General features: G+C 38.6%; 1 protein-coding gene across 6 annotated transcripts in view; it reads right to left on the reverse strand.

Annotated features, from left to right (window-relative positions):
• LOC115747828 overlaps nt 1-16,807 on the reverse strand; it is a 55,850-nt gene that overhangs the window by 32,153 nt on the left and 6,890 nt on the right. For 4 of the 6 annotated variants that reach the window (XM_030684136.2, XM_030684131.2, XM_030684132.2 and 1 more), the window contains exons 9-25: nt 16,357-16,458; nt 16,064-16,264; nt 15,514-15,671; nt 15,159-15,317; nt 13,537-13,629; nt 12,543-12,894; nt 11,811-11,924; nt 10,748-10,843; nt 10,609-10,676; nt 6,868-6,988; nt 6,418-6,642; nt 6,066-6,293; nt 5,871-5,980; nt 5,560-5,656; nt 2,350-2,448; nt 2,107-2,247; nt 1,906-1,974 (exon numbers count right to left, since the gene is read on the reverse strand). In XM_030684136.2, coding sequence (XP_030539996.2) covers nt 1,906-1,974; nt 2,107-2,247; nt 2,350-2,448; nt 5,560-5,656; nt 5,871-5,980; nt 6,066-6,293; nt 6,418-6,642; nt 6,868-6,988; nt 10,609-10,676; nt 10,748-10,843; nt 11,811-11,924; nt 12,543-12,894; nt 13,537-13,629; nt 15,159-15,317; nt 15,514-15,671; nt 16,064-16,264; nt 16,357-16,458 — 2,433 coding nt within the window. The remainder of the gene's footprint in view (nt 1-1,905; nt 1,975-2,106; nt 2,248-2,349; nt 2,449-5,559; nt 5,657-5,870; nt 5,981-6,065; nt 6,294-6,417; nt 6,643-6,867; nt 6,989-10,608; nt 10,677-10,747; nt 10,844-11,810; nt 11,925-12,542; nt 12,895-13,536; nt 13,630-15,158; nt 15,318-15,513; nt 15,672-16,063; nt 16,265-16,356; nt 16,459-16,807) is intronic. The other 2 variants (XM_030684137.2, XM_030684135.2) reach the window with 1 other exon arrangement.

Raw genomic sequence — 16,807 nt, forward strand, 5'->3', positions numbered from 1 at the left:
ACAGAGCCGGAACATATTGTTCATTTTTTCATAACACAAAGCAGTATTTCCAAAATTTGACTGTCTTTTCTCGAAGTTAATCAAACTTATGTTACTCATCATTTGCAATTGCTTCCACACCACCTAATTGATGGACCTCAATCTGCAGACTTAACTAAAGATAGAATCGGGATAGGATTTCTTCTTACCATTTAACATTATGTGAAAAGTCAAACCAGTAAACTAGGTATGCCATCGTCTTTAGGCTAAATCTACCCCATAAACAAAGACAAGCACAATGAGATGCAGACAATAATATAACACTAAACTAGGAATTCCAACTATAAACCGATGCACTCCATCTTTAACTGCGCGAGTGTCCAAGAGCTTTATTTTATATTGCATATAAGTAAGAAAGGCCATGCCCATCCAATAAGGCAAACTTCAAAAGAGGGGACCAAACGAAGTGCACTATAAATATTGCACTATTATCATCCTGATCCAGGCATGGGATTGCACCAAATACACGGAAGAAAAATTTCTATTGGGCAGTTTCATATGGCATATTCATGTTTCAATGCCAAAAAATTATTTAATTGAATTTGAAAAACAACTTGAAGTGACCCAAGGAAAGGAACATTCTAACGTTGCCTAGACAACAACACAAAGATCCCTGTCAGACAGCACCTAAGATTAAACAGAAGAATAGTTTAGATATCATCCACCTTTCAGCTTATGTTATAAATCACCTGAGAAAAACAGAACCACAACAAAGAAAAAAGTAATGAACGCCTTTTCCTGGATCCTAGCAATTGACTACTCTGTTTCAAGATTAAAAACCTCCTTCAATGAACCTTTAGAAGCCCGTTCTTTAATACTGTACCAGTGAAAATAAATTCATTACAAGGGTACCAAGGCTGAACACATTTCATGAGACTTCGATAAAATGACTGAAAACTCTATAACTGTGTGTGTCTACATGAGACTCATAGGGATGCTCTCTCTTGGTATTATTAGAGTATCTCACATCGCTTGTCTACGGGGTTTCAATGGGCCTCATATTCACGTAGTCTCACTCCACCTCCATCAGCTTTGGGATTGGAGTCTTGGACATGCTAGCATGGTATCAGAGCTAGGATCCGCCCAAAGATTTCTTTCGCGTGTGAGGCTCTCCATTCGTCAATTCCAGGTGTCATCCTCAATCCAGTTTGCGCATGAGATGTGTTACGTATCCTAAATCGCTTGTCTATGGGGTTTCAATAGGCCTTATGTCTCCCTACAACTTTCGACTTAAAGACTTTTTTTGGAGCAAATTCAGCCGCGGGTGTTTTGGGTGAGAGGCTTCCCATTCGTCAATTCCACGTGCAATTCCCAGTCCAATTTGTGCGCGACACGAGGTGTTAAAATATCACACATCATTTGTTTATGGAGTTTACATGGACCTTATATTCATGTAGTCTTTCGCCACCTATCAGCTTACACTTTTAGGTTGGACATTCTAATAGGCACCATTTCCTCCATAAGATCCACATGAAATGCACCCATTTGCTTCATAAGCTCTGCTATGATGTTCCTTTTAAAATTATGCATTGAAAATCAAGGTCCTCTATATGTCTACTCTATATATGGATCTCAAGGTTGCTAATAGCACAGCTCCCTCATAAAATCAGTGAAGTAATAGACCTTTATTGCACCAAGTACATTTTTTGTCTTCTTTTACCCCTTCGAGTTTCGACCAGCTAAACCACAAAGATCATTTATTTTTTTTAATAAAGTTTCGACAGATTCGGATCAGGTGATGGAGAAAGGCTTTCTTGACATTGATGAAGTATAAAATATTTAAACGTTCAATCCAAACAAGGATGTGGAACATATTTCAGTGACAATAGTGACTGAAAAAACAAAATAAACAAAAACTACACAAACCTTCCCACCACCAGCAAGAACTTCAATAATAGGTGTCTCTTCAAGATTGATATCACCTGCTCTGCCAGTCTGAAAAATAAGGAAAATCCTAGCATTGTTACATTATCTTAAGCTGATAGAACAACAGTCAGTCCCAAGTAAATCGGTTTTGCATGAAAGAAAGGGAACAATGATGAGAAAACAAAATGGAACAGATCTTACCTTGCCATAAATAAATAGATTGGTTTCCAACAATGAGCCATTAATGACTATGTCAGCGGTTTTGGAATTTGACAAGCAGGCAATATCTAATTCAGCACCCTTCTCACTTGTACCCCCAAGAACATCAACTAACGGAGGAGCCTATACCCACATTACCAAGAAAAAAAAAAGAAAGAAACATCAGCAACAGGCACCTAATAGTCGAGCAACGTGAATCACTGAACAAAATATTCTGTATCATACAGAAGCTTGGTATGTAGCTTGTATGAGTCCCTTCAACCAAGCTGCTTTGTGCTCCTCGCCTTGAAGCTCCAAAATCCAAGTGCTAGACGATTCTAGCGCCTGAAAGATTTGTTGTCACAGTTTATACAAAAGACATGACATTCAACATGAGAGAGAGAGAGAGAGAGAGAGAGCGCACAATGGTAACATGCACTAGGAGTTCATGAATTGCAATGTTTCAAGTAATGGAAAAAAAAACACTAGCACCAACGTGTACCCTGAATTGGCCTTGCAAAACTGTGGCTCTAGGAGTCATACTATTCTCCCCTTGCGGTTTTGTCTTGCCAATATATTGTTAACATTCAATTAGATATTTTACACATCTCGAGAATCACAAAAAAGATTGGGTTATAGCTGGATTTTCTTGGTGCTAAAAGATTTGACTAGATAGAATTGTAATTGAGTAAAAGCTCAATAGTCTTTTTTTCCTTTTCAAACACCAAGCCTGCACAATCACTTTCACTTAACCGGTGGATAGAAGCCCACTACATTGCATTTGGACATCATTGGACCATTTATAAGCAACAGTTGAGTTTTATAGTAGTTAATGAAAAGTCGCCCTAAAAACAAAGAATGGGGCGACCTTCAACTCTAAATGTTTTAACAATTTTTTGGTTTTAGTACAGAAAAAGAAAAAACTCAAACCTAAAGGTCAAAAGCCAAAAGACTAAACAAACATCCACTTGGATTGACGGCTTTGAAAGTTTGAAATCATTGACACAGTTAGGAACTTGAAGGTCTTGGGTTTCATTTGAGTTCCAGTTATCTTATTTAACGGCTCGAATTAATGTGTGGACACCTAGAAAATTGATAAATAGCTGTTTGATCAAGAACAAAGTCCTGCAGACTGCACAAAATTCTGAAGAGAGAAGTCAGGCATCAAGTCAACTTGAAAAGGATGACCACCAGGTGTCATTTTAGGGAGCAAACTGATCCGAGCATTGGACCTGGCTTGGGTTGGATGCCTGGACCAAACTGCCTCACGACATAACCATTCTCTTTGGATGAGTCCTCCAGAGGCCTATGAGTAGGGTTCCCGTTAGCTTTTCTATAAATTTGAGTTCTCCTTTTAGGCACAATTTTAACATACAAATGATAGGCAAGGGTTTGTAACTTCACCTTGGGTTTTGCAAGAGAAACCGTAAGGGCTAAACATTGAATGAGAGAAACGAGTGTAATGAGAAACACTTGTAGTGATGATGAGTTATTGATCAAAACATCAATTACTAGTAAAATTTCTGTCAGTCTCCCTAGGAAAGTAGGTCAAACTGGCTGAACCACGTAGAATGTTGAGTGATTATTTGTTTCTTATGACTACTACTGCATATTGAGACATATCTTGAAACAAATTGGTGTCAAAGCACAGGTCCGTGATGGCTTCAACAGCAAAACAATAATTAGAGAGATTCAATACAAGAAACGGTTTAAATGTGTGTGGTGCATCAAATATGCAAACTTTGTTGGAGACACAAGGTGTGCAAGTCGACTCTGGATGGAAAGGTTTAGATGACTGCAACATTGAGAGCAGGAAAGAGCAAATTGCCAGTGAGGCTGCGGGTGAGGTTCAGAACAACAAAGGGAAACGGTGTAGCAGATGCTGATTCTGGTGATGTTGGGAAAGCAGTCAGTCGCCATTGATCATCAACTGATAGATGGTAATTCAACTCTCCATCTTCACTTCACACAACACCAACAAGAACTGGTTTGGAATTTGTTTTAAGTATAAATAGCTGATGGGAGAGGTAATGAGTCAGTGCTAGTGGCAACGTCAAGCCACGGAGGCAGTGAAGCCAAATGATATTTTAACCACTGATGTAAAAACAGACAAAATCAATTGTCTGACACGTATGAGTGCACTAATATTGCTTTTGCAATATCTGGGGCCCAGGAGGTTGAGTCAGAGAGCCCTTGTAAAGTAACTATGGATGCGGGATATGTCATTGCAATGACAAGGCATATCTCCTTGGCCGAGTTCAGTCGAGCCTTCAACATGAAGAGCACCTATAATGGTTGAGCCCACAAAGGGGCTCAGCAGAGCAGTTATAGGGTTGCATTACAGAGCGGCTGTGACGTCAACGCAAACATTGAGCCAAGAGGAAATTTGTCAAAATATTATCTTCAGTTTGAGCCCGAATTATTTAAGACTCAACTTGAATTATTGCGTGGCAGCTTGGAAAATGGATTTGCATTTCGTATCATGAGCAAACTTTGCTCGATGCAAAAGCAGAAGTCTGGCAACTCCGCAGGAGGTATGAGGAGTAAACTTAGGTATTCGGTTAACTTGAACCAAACACCAGGGATGGGTCATTTACTGGAGAAAACGGCAGTGGTCCCACAGCTAGGTCTGGATCGATTGACAAATTGAATCACTCAAGACCACACGTTCAGTCTATTTGGACTGGGGGTCCCCAGACCTCCTAGAGTTTCAACAAGTTACTTCCACATATTTAAATGGTCCATTTTTTACCCAAAAAAAAGAAAAAATTAAGTGGTCCTTTGTCTTTTAGACAGTTCCACGTGAAGTTTAGGGTTTGTGAATACTCTCTATAAATTGAGTAAGTTTCAGACAGAGCACCAAGAACAATGTGAGGTTGATGGGTAAATTGCGTGCAGGCAACAGTTGAGATAAATTAAGTGATTGTGTAATCTTTCATATCTTGTTCGTTGACAACTCAATTTTTATGCTCCTTTCTCCACGGAGCTAGGCCCAATTACCCGAACCACGTAAACCTATCGTGTGATTATTTATTTCTCATCATTGTAAATCATTGTTTCCTAATATAATTTTCAGTAGTAATCATATGAATGTGGCCTACTAGCAACTTCAGTCAATGACCCATTTGCTGACTAAAAATTTCCAACAGCATGTTTTCCAGCATTTCCACAAAAAAGGGAGACCACAGATCTCGATACACAAGTTTAATCCCTACTAGCAAAAGAACAGCGCATTACATTGAGAATGTTTGACCAAACCACAAGCATAACACATACATAAAAATTATCCATAGGTATAGCTAAAAGGAAAAACGGCAAATTGAAACACCATGGTTTTATTTAAAGGCAAATTGACTAAAACAATGTATCTGAATACTAATTTTACTAAAGTAGTAAGATATGAAGACCTAGATTCAGGGTGACAATTGACACCTTCAAAGAACCATCAGGACTTACCTTTTGAGTGTCCATACCCCTAAAACTCACAGCAATACAAAATGGAGAACCGCCAATGTTTGTTGGGGGGACTTCATAAATTTGTCTTCCAGCCATACTGCAACATCTCAATACCAGTCCAATCAAAAGATTAGAGATCACAATAAATGTCACATTTCGGTTGACAAAGCTGCTAAGGACAAGTTCTTGACAAAGAAGGCAGCATTCTAGAAAGAAACAAAGAAAAGGTCCGGACTGGGACAGCAGAGGGTCAAAAGACAAAAACACAATTCAAATATTAAATGATGCAACATGAGAAAAGAAGACCAGACCTCAAGCATTGCTGATAGCTCTGAGACTTTTCAGACTCTAAAAGGTAAAGGTAGAATCCAGATAGTACAAGAAAACAGGGCTGCCATGCAGCCATGGAGTTGCCAATTCCCTACAATCAAAAGGAATTCTGATTAAGGACGTAACAACTATAACCCAAACATATGAACAGCTCCTTTGAAGATATCCAGACGTACCCTCCAAACTAATATTCTAGCATCACTCGCAAGATCTATAGGAGTCCAGGGCGCAAGTTCAGCTTCAAAACTATCAATTCTTGGCTGTCCCATGATTCCTTTAGGGCCATATAAAATATTTAACAATTCCATGAGTCTGCGATAGCGTGCAGGTGAAAAATGGATGCCAAGATTTGGTACTTGGACGGAGACACGAGTTGACGGGTAACTTGGGTGAGGCACCTTAATCTGCTCATAGACAGGTGACATGAATTCGGCACAACTTTAGTTGTCAAAGAAACACCAAAGCCTACCTTCTCAGAGAAGTATAGTGAAGTCAAAAACCCAACTAATAAAAAAAGAATATATCTACCTGATCAACAATTACTGCCATACCACACCTGTCAATGAGAGAACAGAAACTATCACGGTCATCTTGTATGGGGGATGCAACTGGTAGATTACTGGAAGTTGGTACAACCAGAGGGCAATTCTGGCCATCGAAATAACAATCCGTGAAAAATGCTGCAATATCTCTTCCAGAGATATAAAATCGTGAATATAAATTCTTCCTCTGCTCCTCCAGCTGATTACCCTGCTTATATCAAGAAATAAGATTCAATCAATTATACTTTACCAAGATAACTCTAGCAATCGTAGAGAACATGAAAACTCGCTATAGGCTAACTATTACATCAAGGAGAAGCATGTTCCAGACAAATGAGACCATTTATCTAAAAGCACATCAACGTATGCAGCTGTAGAATGTTAATAGTAAATGCTCGGTCACTGCAAGTGCACAGAGAAGCTAAAGAGAGCATACCGTTGTCCGCAGCGTAAAATTACCAAAATCCAAAAGCAAATGGCTATCGCACTTGGAAGATCCAGATCTCCTTATAGGAACTCTAACTTTAGGAGCATCCAGATCAATGTCAAGAGCGAATCTGCAGTCAAAAGCACATTAATTAGATGTAAGAGGTGTTTTCTTTTTCCCTAGCACAATGAAGGAACACATTAATTTGGTGAAATAGACACTTAGCCAAGATAAGTAAGGAGTATGAGTGCCCAACTAAATTTATGGCTCAATTTACTGCAAGCAAAAGAAAATCATTCCATTTCATGCAGATTCTAGAATAAATACCATTTTAGACTAAACATAAACAAGACAAGGAGGAACAGCTGAGGCAGGTATAATGGACACGCCATTCTTTTCTTAATTCTCTCTTTTCTAAACAACTCTCTCTACGCATTGACACATATCAAAGCACCTAACTATTGCTTGCTTCGCGTAACTCCTTTCTCACATCATTCTCTTTAATCCTTTTCTTCCTCTAAGGAAAATCCTTAAAGTAGTATACCCTTAACTACCTGAAGATCAATACCCCTTTCCTTCTAGGCTGACAGAGGGATCGTCCACTGGAGCCTTGTTCTTTTTATGCTTCCCAGAGGTCTGGAAAGCTGCAATCAATAATATTTTCCCAAATCCTCCCTTCCCAAAAGGAAGAATGAGAAAATAACTTTTCCTTTCCACAGGTATACCTTCAACAATCCAAAAAGAACAATTTTTCAAGGGAGAAATCCAAGAAATTTTGTCCCACCATTGAAGTTGTTTCATTCTTCCATATCAAAGAATCTTCGTGATACGTCATAACAATCATTTGGAGGATTTAATTGCTTCCTAAAAAATGGATTCGTGCTATTTTAACTAAAGAGAAAATTCTTTTTCTATGGTGAATTAATGTGCTAATGAACTAAAGCAAGACTAAACTCCATCAATGGACCAGGAAATTTCATGAAGCTTAAGGACTGGATCAATTTCCTAAAAGAAAAGAATTGCGAAAGTCAAACCCAAAAACTGAGCTATTAAGTAGGAAGTAAAACTGTATACAAACTGAGAATCCCCATAGACGAGAGATGGACGATATTTTAACACACTTTTCACGGGTACACGTGGAATTGACGAACGGGGAGCCACACAAGGCAGTGGATCAAACAGTATGGTAATTGTCTCTTTCTGAACACTGGTCAGCAGTACTTCTTAAGGCTGCTTATATTCATCAAGGCGTCTTACAGAAAGAGAATTCCCTCATATGTTCACTATCCTTGGCATCAATATGTAAACTGCCAAGCAAGATGCTTCTTGAGGCGACTTAGAGAGGTCAACTGAATGAGCTTTTTTTTTTTTTCCTTCAAGTGGAAAGCCATGAATCTTTGCTGATTACGTGATTATTTTTCAACGAGTCAGTATGGAATGTGCTATAATTAAGACTGTAACCTCTTTATGCTTTTCTAACTGTGTTGTTGGTTCATCTAAAAAAGCCTCTTATCCGAATTTTTAGCATCTGTTTTCCTTGTAACTAGCTTGTACATGGGGTCAAAACCCCCCCTTTTTTCCTTTTTCCTCCTCTCTCTCCAATTACCCATTCACAATATTTACGTTTTATTTACTCAGTCAAAAGATGAAGCTTTCATTAAAGGGGTACCAGTGGGCAGGGCACAAACCCTCATAGAAAATAGACATGCAAGCCCAGTAATGGTCACTTCCTAGCTTAATTCAAAAGAGAAACCCTGCACAAAGAAATTCATCAGGAAGAAAGAGTTTTTGAGTGCTTTCTTCAGGTAAAGAGTAAAACCAATTTTTTTAGACACTACAGTGGAGAGATTCCATAAACCACCAATCTCTAAGGTATGTTGAGGAAACACCCAACCATTCATACATTCCAGTACTAAAGGAGGAAAGTAGAATCAGAAGGGATTTGATAACTTGCCCAGTCATCAAGAAGCTAGTCTTCTACACTGCCGACAACTTTTTGCTTGGAACAATGTCTTAATAAGGTGGTCAGGCATAATTAGTGAGATACAGATCATGCACAAGCATTGATAGTTAATTGGGAAGAAATTCTCCATTATTCCAAGAATGCAATAAGGATCAGATAACTAACAGCTATGCAACTGACAGCATGCTTAAATGCAGCATCAGTTACACAGCAATCCTTCTGCTGATGATTTGTGTCTTCTCACTGGCAAGACAACTTTTGCATATAACAACTGGCAATGTGCATGAAATTGAAAGAAATGGCGGGACTCCAATAATAATACCAGAATTGCTACAACAGTTCATGGTCATTAATGGCATGCTTTCCAACAGATAAAAAATTCCATATTTTATGTCACAGAATGTGTAAGCAGTTTTGTAGTCGATAAACTGCATAACTAGAATACGCTATCAGAAATCAAAGCAGTGGCAGAAGCCTTAAAGTAGAAATAAGATTCTACTCAAATGAAAATCAGCATGGACCAGAACCTCAAAGATATGAGCATGCTAAATTCCATTTCAAGGACTTTGATATTTCGACATCTGTTTTGTCTTGATAATCAGACTGAAGAGAGGATTTTGGTGAAAGAATGGAACTTCAGAGGAACGTCATCACTAAGCTCATGGAGCAATTGGACAAGGGCTTTAGACCGATACATCAAGTTTCCCTTGCAGAGCTATTTGGACGGTCGCAGCTTCCCTTAGAGTAGGATTGTTTACTTGGCAAGCTGCTCAGGGAAAAATAGAACTATCGACCACCTTCGAAAAAAAGAAAGGGGGTCTTGATAAGATACATCCGGTGTCGGGTCAAGAAAACTGTTTTTATCCCTTGCCATGCAAGAAGGCTTCGGAATTTCCTCTTGTTGATTGTTTGAAAATTTCTAGCTTGAGGTGAAACAATTACAAGTTTTGAAAAGTACACGTAGCATTACATGGAGAGCATCTTTTCTCTCTTAATCCCTCTCCTGATAGCTTGGATTCCATCAGGAGAGGAGTAGGGGACCATTCGGATAGACAATACAAAACTACATCCTTGCTCTTCTGAAGTATAGGTATCCACTTTAAGGTTCTAGGAGGCTAGACGAGGATTTTCATTCTTGATATTTATCATAAAGGCAAAAGAAGATTTTGTATAAATAAAGGTACTTAGTAGGTACCTCGTGGTAACACCCGTACCAAAGATACATAGTACAAATTCTAACAAATTATTCATATTGAAACATGGTTTTGCTGTAACCCCAAAACTCCCGAACTGCATTCAAATATTGTCAGAGGGATAGCAGCAAGAACCGATCTCTTCTCTTTGTTGTTTAAAAAACAAATTCCTTCCAAATGCATAGTTCATCCCTGACTGCAGAAGCATTACTAGTTTGAGTCTCGAAATTTATCAAGCATTTCTCAGCATTCAGATGTAAATTGGATAGCCCCTCACTGCCTGTCAACTAAAGTAGTCTCTAATTATTCATACCAAGAAACAGCTTCAGGTTTCTGTCAAAGATATTGTGCAGTCTTTTAGCATATTTTAAGCTTTCTATGATCATGAGCATTGCAATAGATTGGCTGGAATTTTGCTATTAAAAGGAAGAGAATGGGTCAGAGAAGCATTCCTTGTGGTATTTATCTGAAGTTTCTGCATTAACCAAGTTTGTACCAAGCTTTAAGACTAAAGTGGTAGGGGAAGAACATAATGAAAATTCCTGAAGGCAAGAGCCATGACTTATGAAAATGATATTGGAAAAATGAAGGGACCTGCTTTGTTCTTCTAAGACCATCTGAAATTGCTCTTGTGCCCTCCGAGTCACCTTCTCAATCCTCATCTAGCGTTGAAAGTCTAATGTCAGTTTTAGCAAACCAAGAGAGCCATAATATAAGTATTCAACATGATTACCTGCAAAGCAGCCGCTGTTTCAAGTGCAACAGTGGGACTGACTGCATTACTTCTCTTCACAAACTCTAAAAATTGATTGTAACTTTCCAGCAAAACCTGACGAGACATCAGTATGTCTGAAGCTTAGTGAGAGGGTAACAGGAGAGAGAATCAGAAAAAAAAAATGCAGGAAGTGGAACTTTAGCAGCACCTAATTCGAAATCTTCAGACACTAGAAAAAGGATGAAAAAAATTTAGAAATTTCTGGTTCATCAGGTAAAAGTTCTCAAAGAGAAAAATCTCTACTCATTCACAAATCACCCAAAGGACAAGCATGAGAACCACGAAGCCTGTCCACATCATAACTCCAACCCGACCAGTATCATCCTACTTTGAAATTGTCTCTGTTTCCTTCTAACAGAGTGTTATCCTAATCTCTACTCTCATTCACGAATGATCCACAGGACAAGCATGAGAACCATGAAGCCCGTCCAAATCATAACTCCAACCCAACCAGTGTCATCCTACTTGCAAATTGTCTCTGTTTCCTTCTCTTAACACTAAGGCCATGTGGTTGCCCATATAAAGTGTCCAATAGAGTTTTTCTATCCCATCCACCTCCAGCATTTGGTCCATTATCCTAGGCCGTATCCAGATCAATCCACATGCAGAGCCTGAATAATCTAAGCCCAAAGAGGCCATACAGCCTATTAGAGGGACTTTCCTTTTTGTGCCCATCAGCCATCAGCCATTGCCACATTGCTGCTGGCTATCAACATTCTGTCATTGTCCCTCTCTTCCCCCCTCCCCAACTAAGCCGTCTATATACTCCCTATTGGTTATTTGCATTAGCCCACGAGTTACATACAAGTATTTTGTGTCGACTAGAGTCCTTGCTCCACTCATATTGGTAAAAAACAAAACAAAAACCCTTCCATTGGAATTTCTGAGTGATGTGGGAGACCCTGTATGAGAAACTTGCAGAATTAGCCTAAATAGACTCGACATAATTACTTTCCTCCCCATTATGTAGATTGTGATAACTAGCAAAAATCAATAATCCAGCTGCATTTCAAGTAATTACCGTCACATGGCATGGAGAAATTGTAGCTGAGAGCCTCCAGTCTACATCCTCCCCAGCTGGTGAGCTCACAAAGGTAGCAGCTAATGCATTAACTTTCTGCTCGCTAATAACACTCTGCAAGTAACTCCAAATTATGCATAAGAACATTCCTAAATTGAGCCCATGGCGTAAAATTAATTCAAAATGTTTGGCACAGAGATCAAACCAAATACAGGTTCCGCCTATGGTCAAGAATAGAACTTGCAAGCATGGATCACGGAGCAGTCATTAAATAAAAAGACAAACGCGTAACAAATAAATCCCCCTCTACTTTATTCCAATCACACTTTGTACCTCTACTTTAAAATTGTAACTAGTGATTAGACCATTGATTGCCCAAGGCTGTTGGTTACCGAATTGTTAATAAGTTCATTAACGGTGTCTATACACATAACTATCAACCTGAAGATTGTCAGAATGATTTGATCCAATTAACATGGTGAGGTTCACAATGATAGTGGCACAAATTTTATAGTTAAAGCTATATGGTGCAAAACGTACCAAAACGAAAACTAATGTTGCCTTTTGAAAGTGGCCAGCAGCACAAAAGGGAGATTCCATATTTTAGCAAAAAATATTGCGTAATCATCATAAATAGTCGCAAAATAGCATCTATCAATAGCACTTCTCTAAGGGTACATCGAGGATTTTAGGGCTAAGGGCATGAAAATATAATGATAGACAAACGTGGACCTGTGCCAGCGAACCCTCAGGCGCAGAGAGACCATAGAACTTCAACGACACATCGCAGTGCGTGCTACGATGTCTTAACTTAGTCAAAACATGAAGTTGCTCAAATCTACCGCAGATTATCTCAGTCTCATTTCTGTTGATGACCTTTGCTGCAGCCTGGCCAACAGACACAGAAGCTAGAAACCGAACCATATTCTGCATGTCCTTTGTAGAGTGTAAAGTCAACTCCTCATCCTGCTGGTAACTAAGTAAATTGTTTATAGCCTGCCATTCTTCCTTAGTCAGTCTTCCTTCAGCTACCTGCAATCCCTCAGGAGCATCTTTCTCCAAGTCATCTTCAGAGCTCGAACGCCTACCATAGAAAAAAACGATGAGTACCTGGGATGCACGGTTAAAGTAGTTGCTTTGATAACACAAACATATTAGGCAACCACAAGTGGAGCAATCACTTTACTCTGTGGCACGGCGTACAATTCCTTTCAATAACTTTTTGTTGTAGAATATAAGCACTTCACTTACATAGACTCTTCACCAAGTGTAGAAAGATACCCGTACGGTTAAATTAGGACAATGAAGAGAAGAGAAGAAAAACATTGACAAGATACTCTTCAAGGCATTAGCTTTTTCTCCATTAGGGCACAAATAAAGATATTGACTTGTATACTCCAATATCCATAAACTATTAGTAGACGATTACTATCAGTATAAGATTTACTCCATTTTCAACTGCATTAGAATTTTTATCAGCACAAATGTGTCACTGCTACATTACACAGAAAGGAGATGGTGATTAACAGAAAGCTCTAATAAAAACTTTAGTCATACATGACACCATACAGAACCATACAAAGATTTATGGGTCATCCACCCTGGAAAACTTGCACCGGCAGGAAAGATTACTTAAAAGGTCCAAAGCTTAAAGCCAGTGTCATTTATATTCACAAAGTTAGTTGCTACAGCTCCCAAGAGGAAAACATGTACTGTGTAATCATACCATCTAAATGAAAACCAACTCCTTTTTTGGAGCTTTCGTTGTTCAGCTGCTTCCTTCGATCTGACGGATTCAACCTTCACATGTGCCAGCAACCTAATGATATGTATACCACAAATATGACCATAGTGATCAAAATTCAAATCAACTCCAACAAAACTCAAACGGGTCATGTCAGGACTTATTGTTGGAAGAAGCATTAAATTCTCAGGACTTGCAGTTTAGTTAGGGACTCGGATTATTTGCCTTAAATTAACACTTTTTCATAAGCTCCAAGTAGAACTGTCAAAATGGGTTATAGACCCAATTATTAAGCCATATATGATGGGATGGGTCGGTATATGGGACATAGTAAATGGGTTTAGAAAGGCAAAGCCCAAAATAAATATGGGTGTTAATGGGTTCATTGTTTGCCGGACCCTACCCACACAAACCCCGACTCTCTCTGCACTCTCTCCCTCTCGCCCTCACTCCTGCTCATTAACATATACGATTTTTTCTCGTCTCGTTTTCATATTTCCATTCAAGGAAAAAAAAAAGAGTCGGAATGCAATAAGAACAGATTTCCTATTTCAATTTCATCAGGAAAATGTAGATGAGCTAAGGAATGTACAGAAAATAATAAGAGATGGCAATATGGTAAATCTAGTTTGTTATTAGTAGGTGAATCAACAAGTTTTGAATTCGCCACGTACAGTTTTTAATTTTTAATTTTTTTAACTTGACCGTACCCATGCACTTTCACAAAGCTCGAGGGGAGAGATGATGGAGACCCAACCCAAGTTTGACATTTTGATATGGATCCAACAATCTTTTACCCGATCTTTTAATCATACGATTTTTTCATTATTTTTATTTCCTTTATCTTTTTTTTCCTTATTTTTGCAAAAAAATTTAACAATTCTTTTATTGTGCTAATTTACTTTTTATTTTGATATGGAATTTAATCCAAGTACATATACACATGAAGAGCTTAAAGTGGGTTAAATGGGGGGTACAGTTTTCATATGTTGGATTGAATATGGATGTGTTTTGGTGATATGGGTCGGGTCGAGTATAGATCACTAGATTTGTATTGCATTTAAATGGGTCAATTTGGGTCGGACCATTTTTCAACCCAATTGACCCACCCATTTGACGGCCCTAGCTCTAAGGCACAAGTCAACCAGTAAAAGGTGTTTGCTTCTATAAACAATCGAATGGGCCACGATTTAGGCTTTCACTCATGCAGGATCTCCTTTCATCATAATGTCCAAACTTCAGAGTAATTTTGATCTTATCACATTTCCTAATCCAGAACTTAACTTCTTCTTTTTTTCTTTTCATTTTTTCTTTACTCCTGTTATGAAGCATTTTGCTCCATTTTTATGTGTATAAACAAAAGATTTCATTCGGAAAGGCTCCAAGGAAGTGTTCTCCCATATAAAGTGTCATCACACACACAGAGAATCCACTAAGTCTTGTACCTCATTTACATTACCATGAGGATAAGAGAAATTATGACACTCTAAACAGCTAAATTCTACCAACCAGTATCACACTGACAATTTTCAGGGCAAAAAAGCAGATTCCTTTGCTAGTGAAGGTCATTGGATCTAGAAAACAAAGTAACAGCAGTTCCGTACCGCCACAAAAGAATCACTTTGGAATCGAGATCTTTCTCAATTTCTCTCATTTCTGTACGATTGACTTCTGATGACTGTTGCAATAAAGCAGCATATAACTGAACATAGCGCCTACGTAGCTGGCAAAGGTGCTGAATGCGGTCCCATGAGAATCGATAGCTATAACAACAGAATGCAAGTCAGCATGAAGTTCATAACAATAAGTATAGCACTACTAATTGAAAAAAAAAAGAACACCTCAGATAAGGAGCAAGATATCCAGTATGCAAAGTAGAGATATTTTATCTTTTCAAAAAAACATGCATAATCCAAGAAATGTATGCAAGTAGTAAAACCATATCCTAGGCATCTTTACCACATCTTCTTCTGCTGCAGGCATGCCTGAGCAGCATAGCGCCACCAGAAATGGGGACCCTCTGAAATTGTTACCATCGGCCTTAGATGTGAAACTTCCACATGAATCTTGTACCTCGAAACAACCTCCATAAGTTTGATCCAGTCATGGTATTGTCCCTGACAAAGGGAATACAGGATGATTTTAATTCTGATTGTCTATGGCAAAAGATGATAAAATTAATGAAAATGAAAGAGAAACTGCTCTCATTACTACAGCAAAGTCAGAAAAAATCAGTGACAATATCAACATGAGCACAGCCTAGATCCTAAATCTTACTATATTCCGAAGGGTCATCACAAGCCCAAAAAAGGCTGGAGTTCCTCTTGCAATCAGTATCTCAATTATACTTCTTAGCCAGAGAAAAGAAGCAAGGGAGATTAGTAACCTACTCAACTAAACTATTTAGAAACTCACTAGAAGGCCCTTAAACCAGATCTAAATACTTAGTTACTTCTCATCTAGTAAGTTACAGAGCAGCTCAAAGCGAAACGAAAAGGAGGATAAATACCTCTGTAACTGTCAAGGTAACATCATTCAGTGCAAGCGAAGCCTTCTCAAATGGGACCTCAGGATCGTTCCTCTCTTGCTTTCCAAGACGATGATATTTAAGTACTCCATTAATAGGTGAGATCAAAAAACTTCGCCCCACAGCCCACTGAGACACCGTATCATGGCCAGCAACCGGTTCATTAATACCATCCTCGAATATCTAATTAGAAGGTGTGTCAGCAGATGTCATTCTCTATCCACATCTGCAACTGCAAAGAGATAGCCAATATCTTCGAAAGAACTGGAACAAACCTCAATCCATTCTTTAGGAGCTAGGTCTTCCCATCTTTTATCAATCTTCCACGGAAGAGTATTGCAATCGTGATACATGGCAAGCCTCTCAAGTTGTAATGACTAAACAAAAGGCACAATACGGTAACCTCAATTATATGGTGGTCATATTGTTAAACACAATTCAACAAATAAATAAACATATAAATAAACAACCTTAAAACCCCTTTCTGGGGGATAGTGTTTGAAGATAGGAAGGTAAGATTTGATTGTCGAAGCAAATCAAAAACTCTCTAACAGCATGTGAATATCAGTCTTTTCAAATTTCACATAAGCAGGAACTCTTCATCAGAAAGATGACAAATACAAATGAGACGTAACCAAATTACTTGCATGAGTACCAAGAAGTGCCAATATCCTCAAAGGAATAGCGAAAGGTACAGAAAACACCCCAATCTACGTGCTTTAGAAC

The sequence above is a fragment of the Rhodamnia argentea genome, chromosome 1 (genome assembly GCF_020921035.1).
Source record: "Rhodamnia argentea isolate NSW1041297 chromosome 1, ASM2092103v1, whole genome shotgun sequence".
Taxonomy (NCBI): Eukaryota; Viridiplantae; Streptophyta; class Magnoliopsida; order Myrtales; family Myrtaceae; genus Rhodamnia; species Rhodamnia argentea.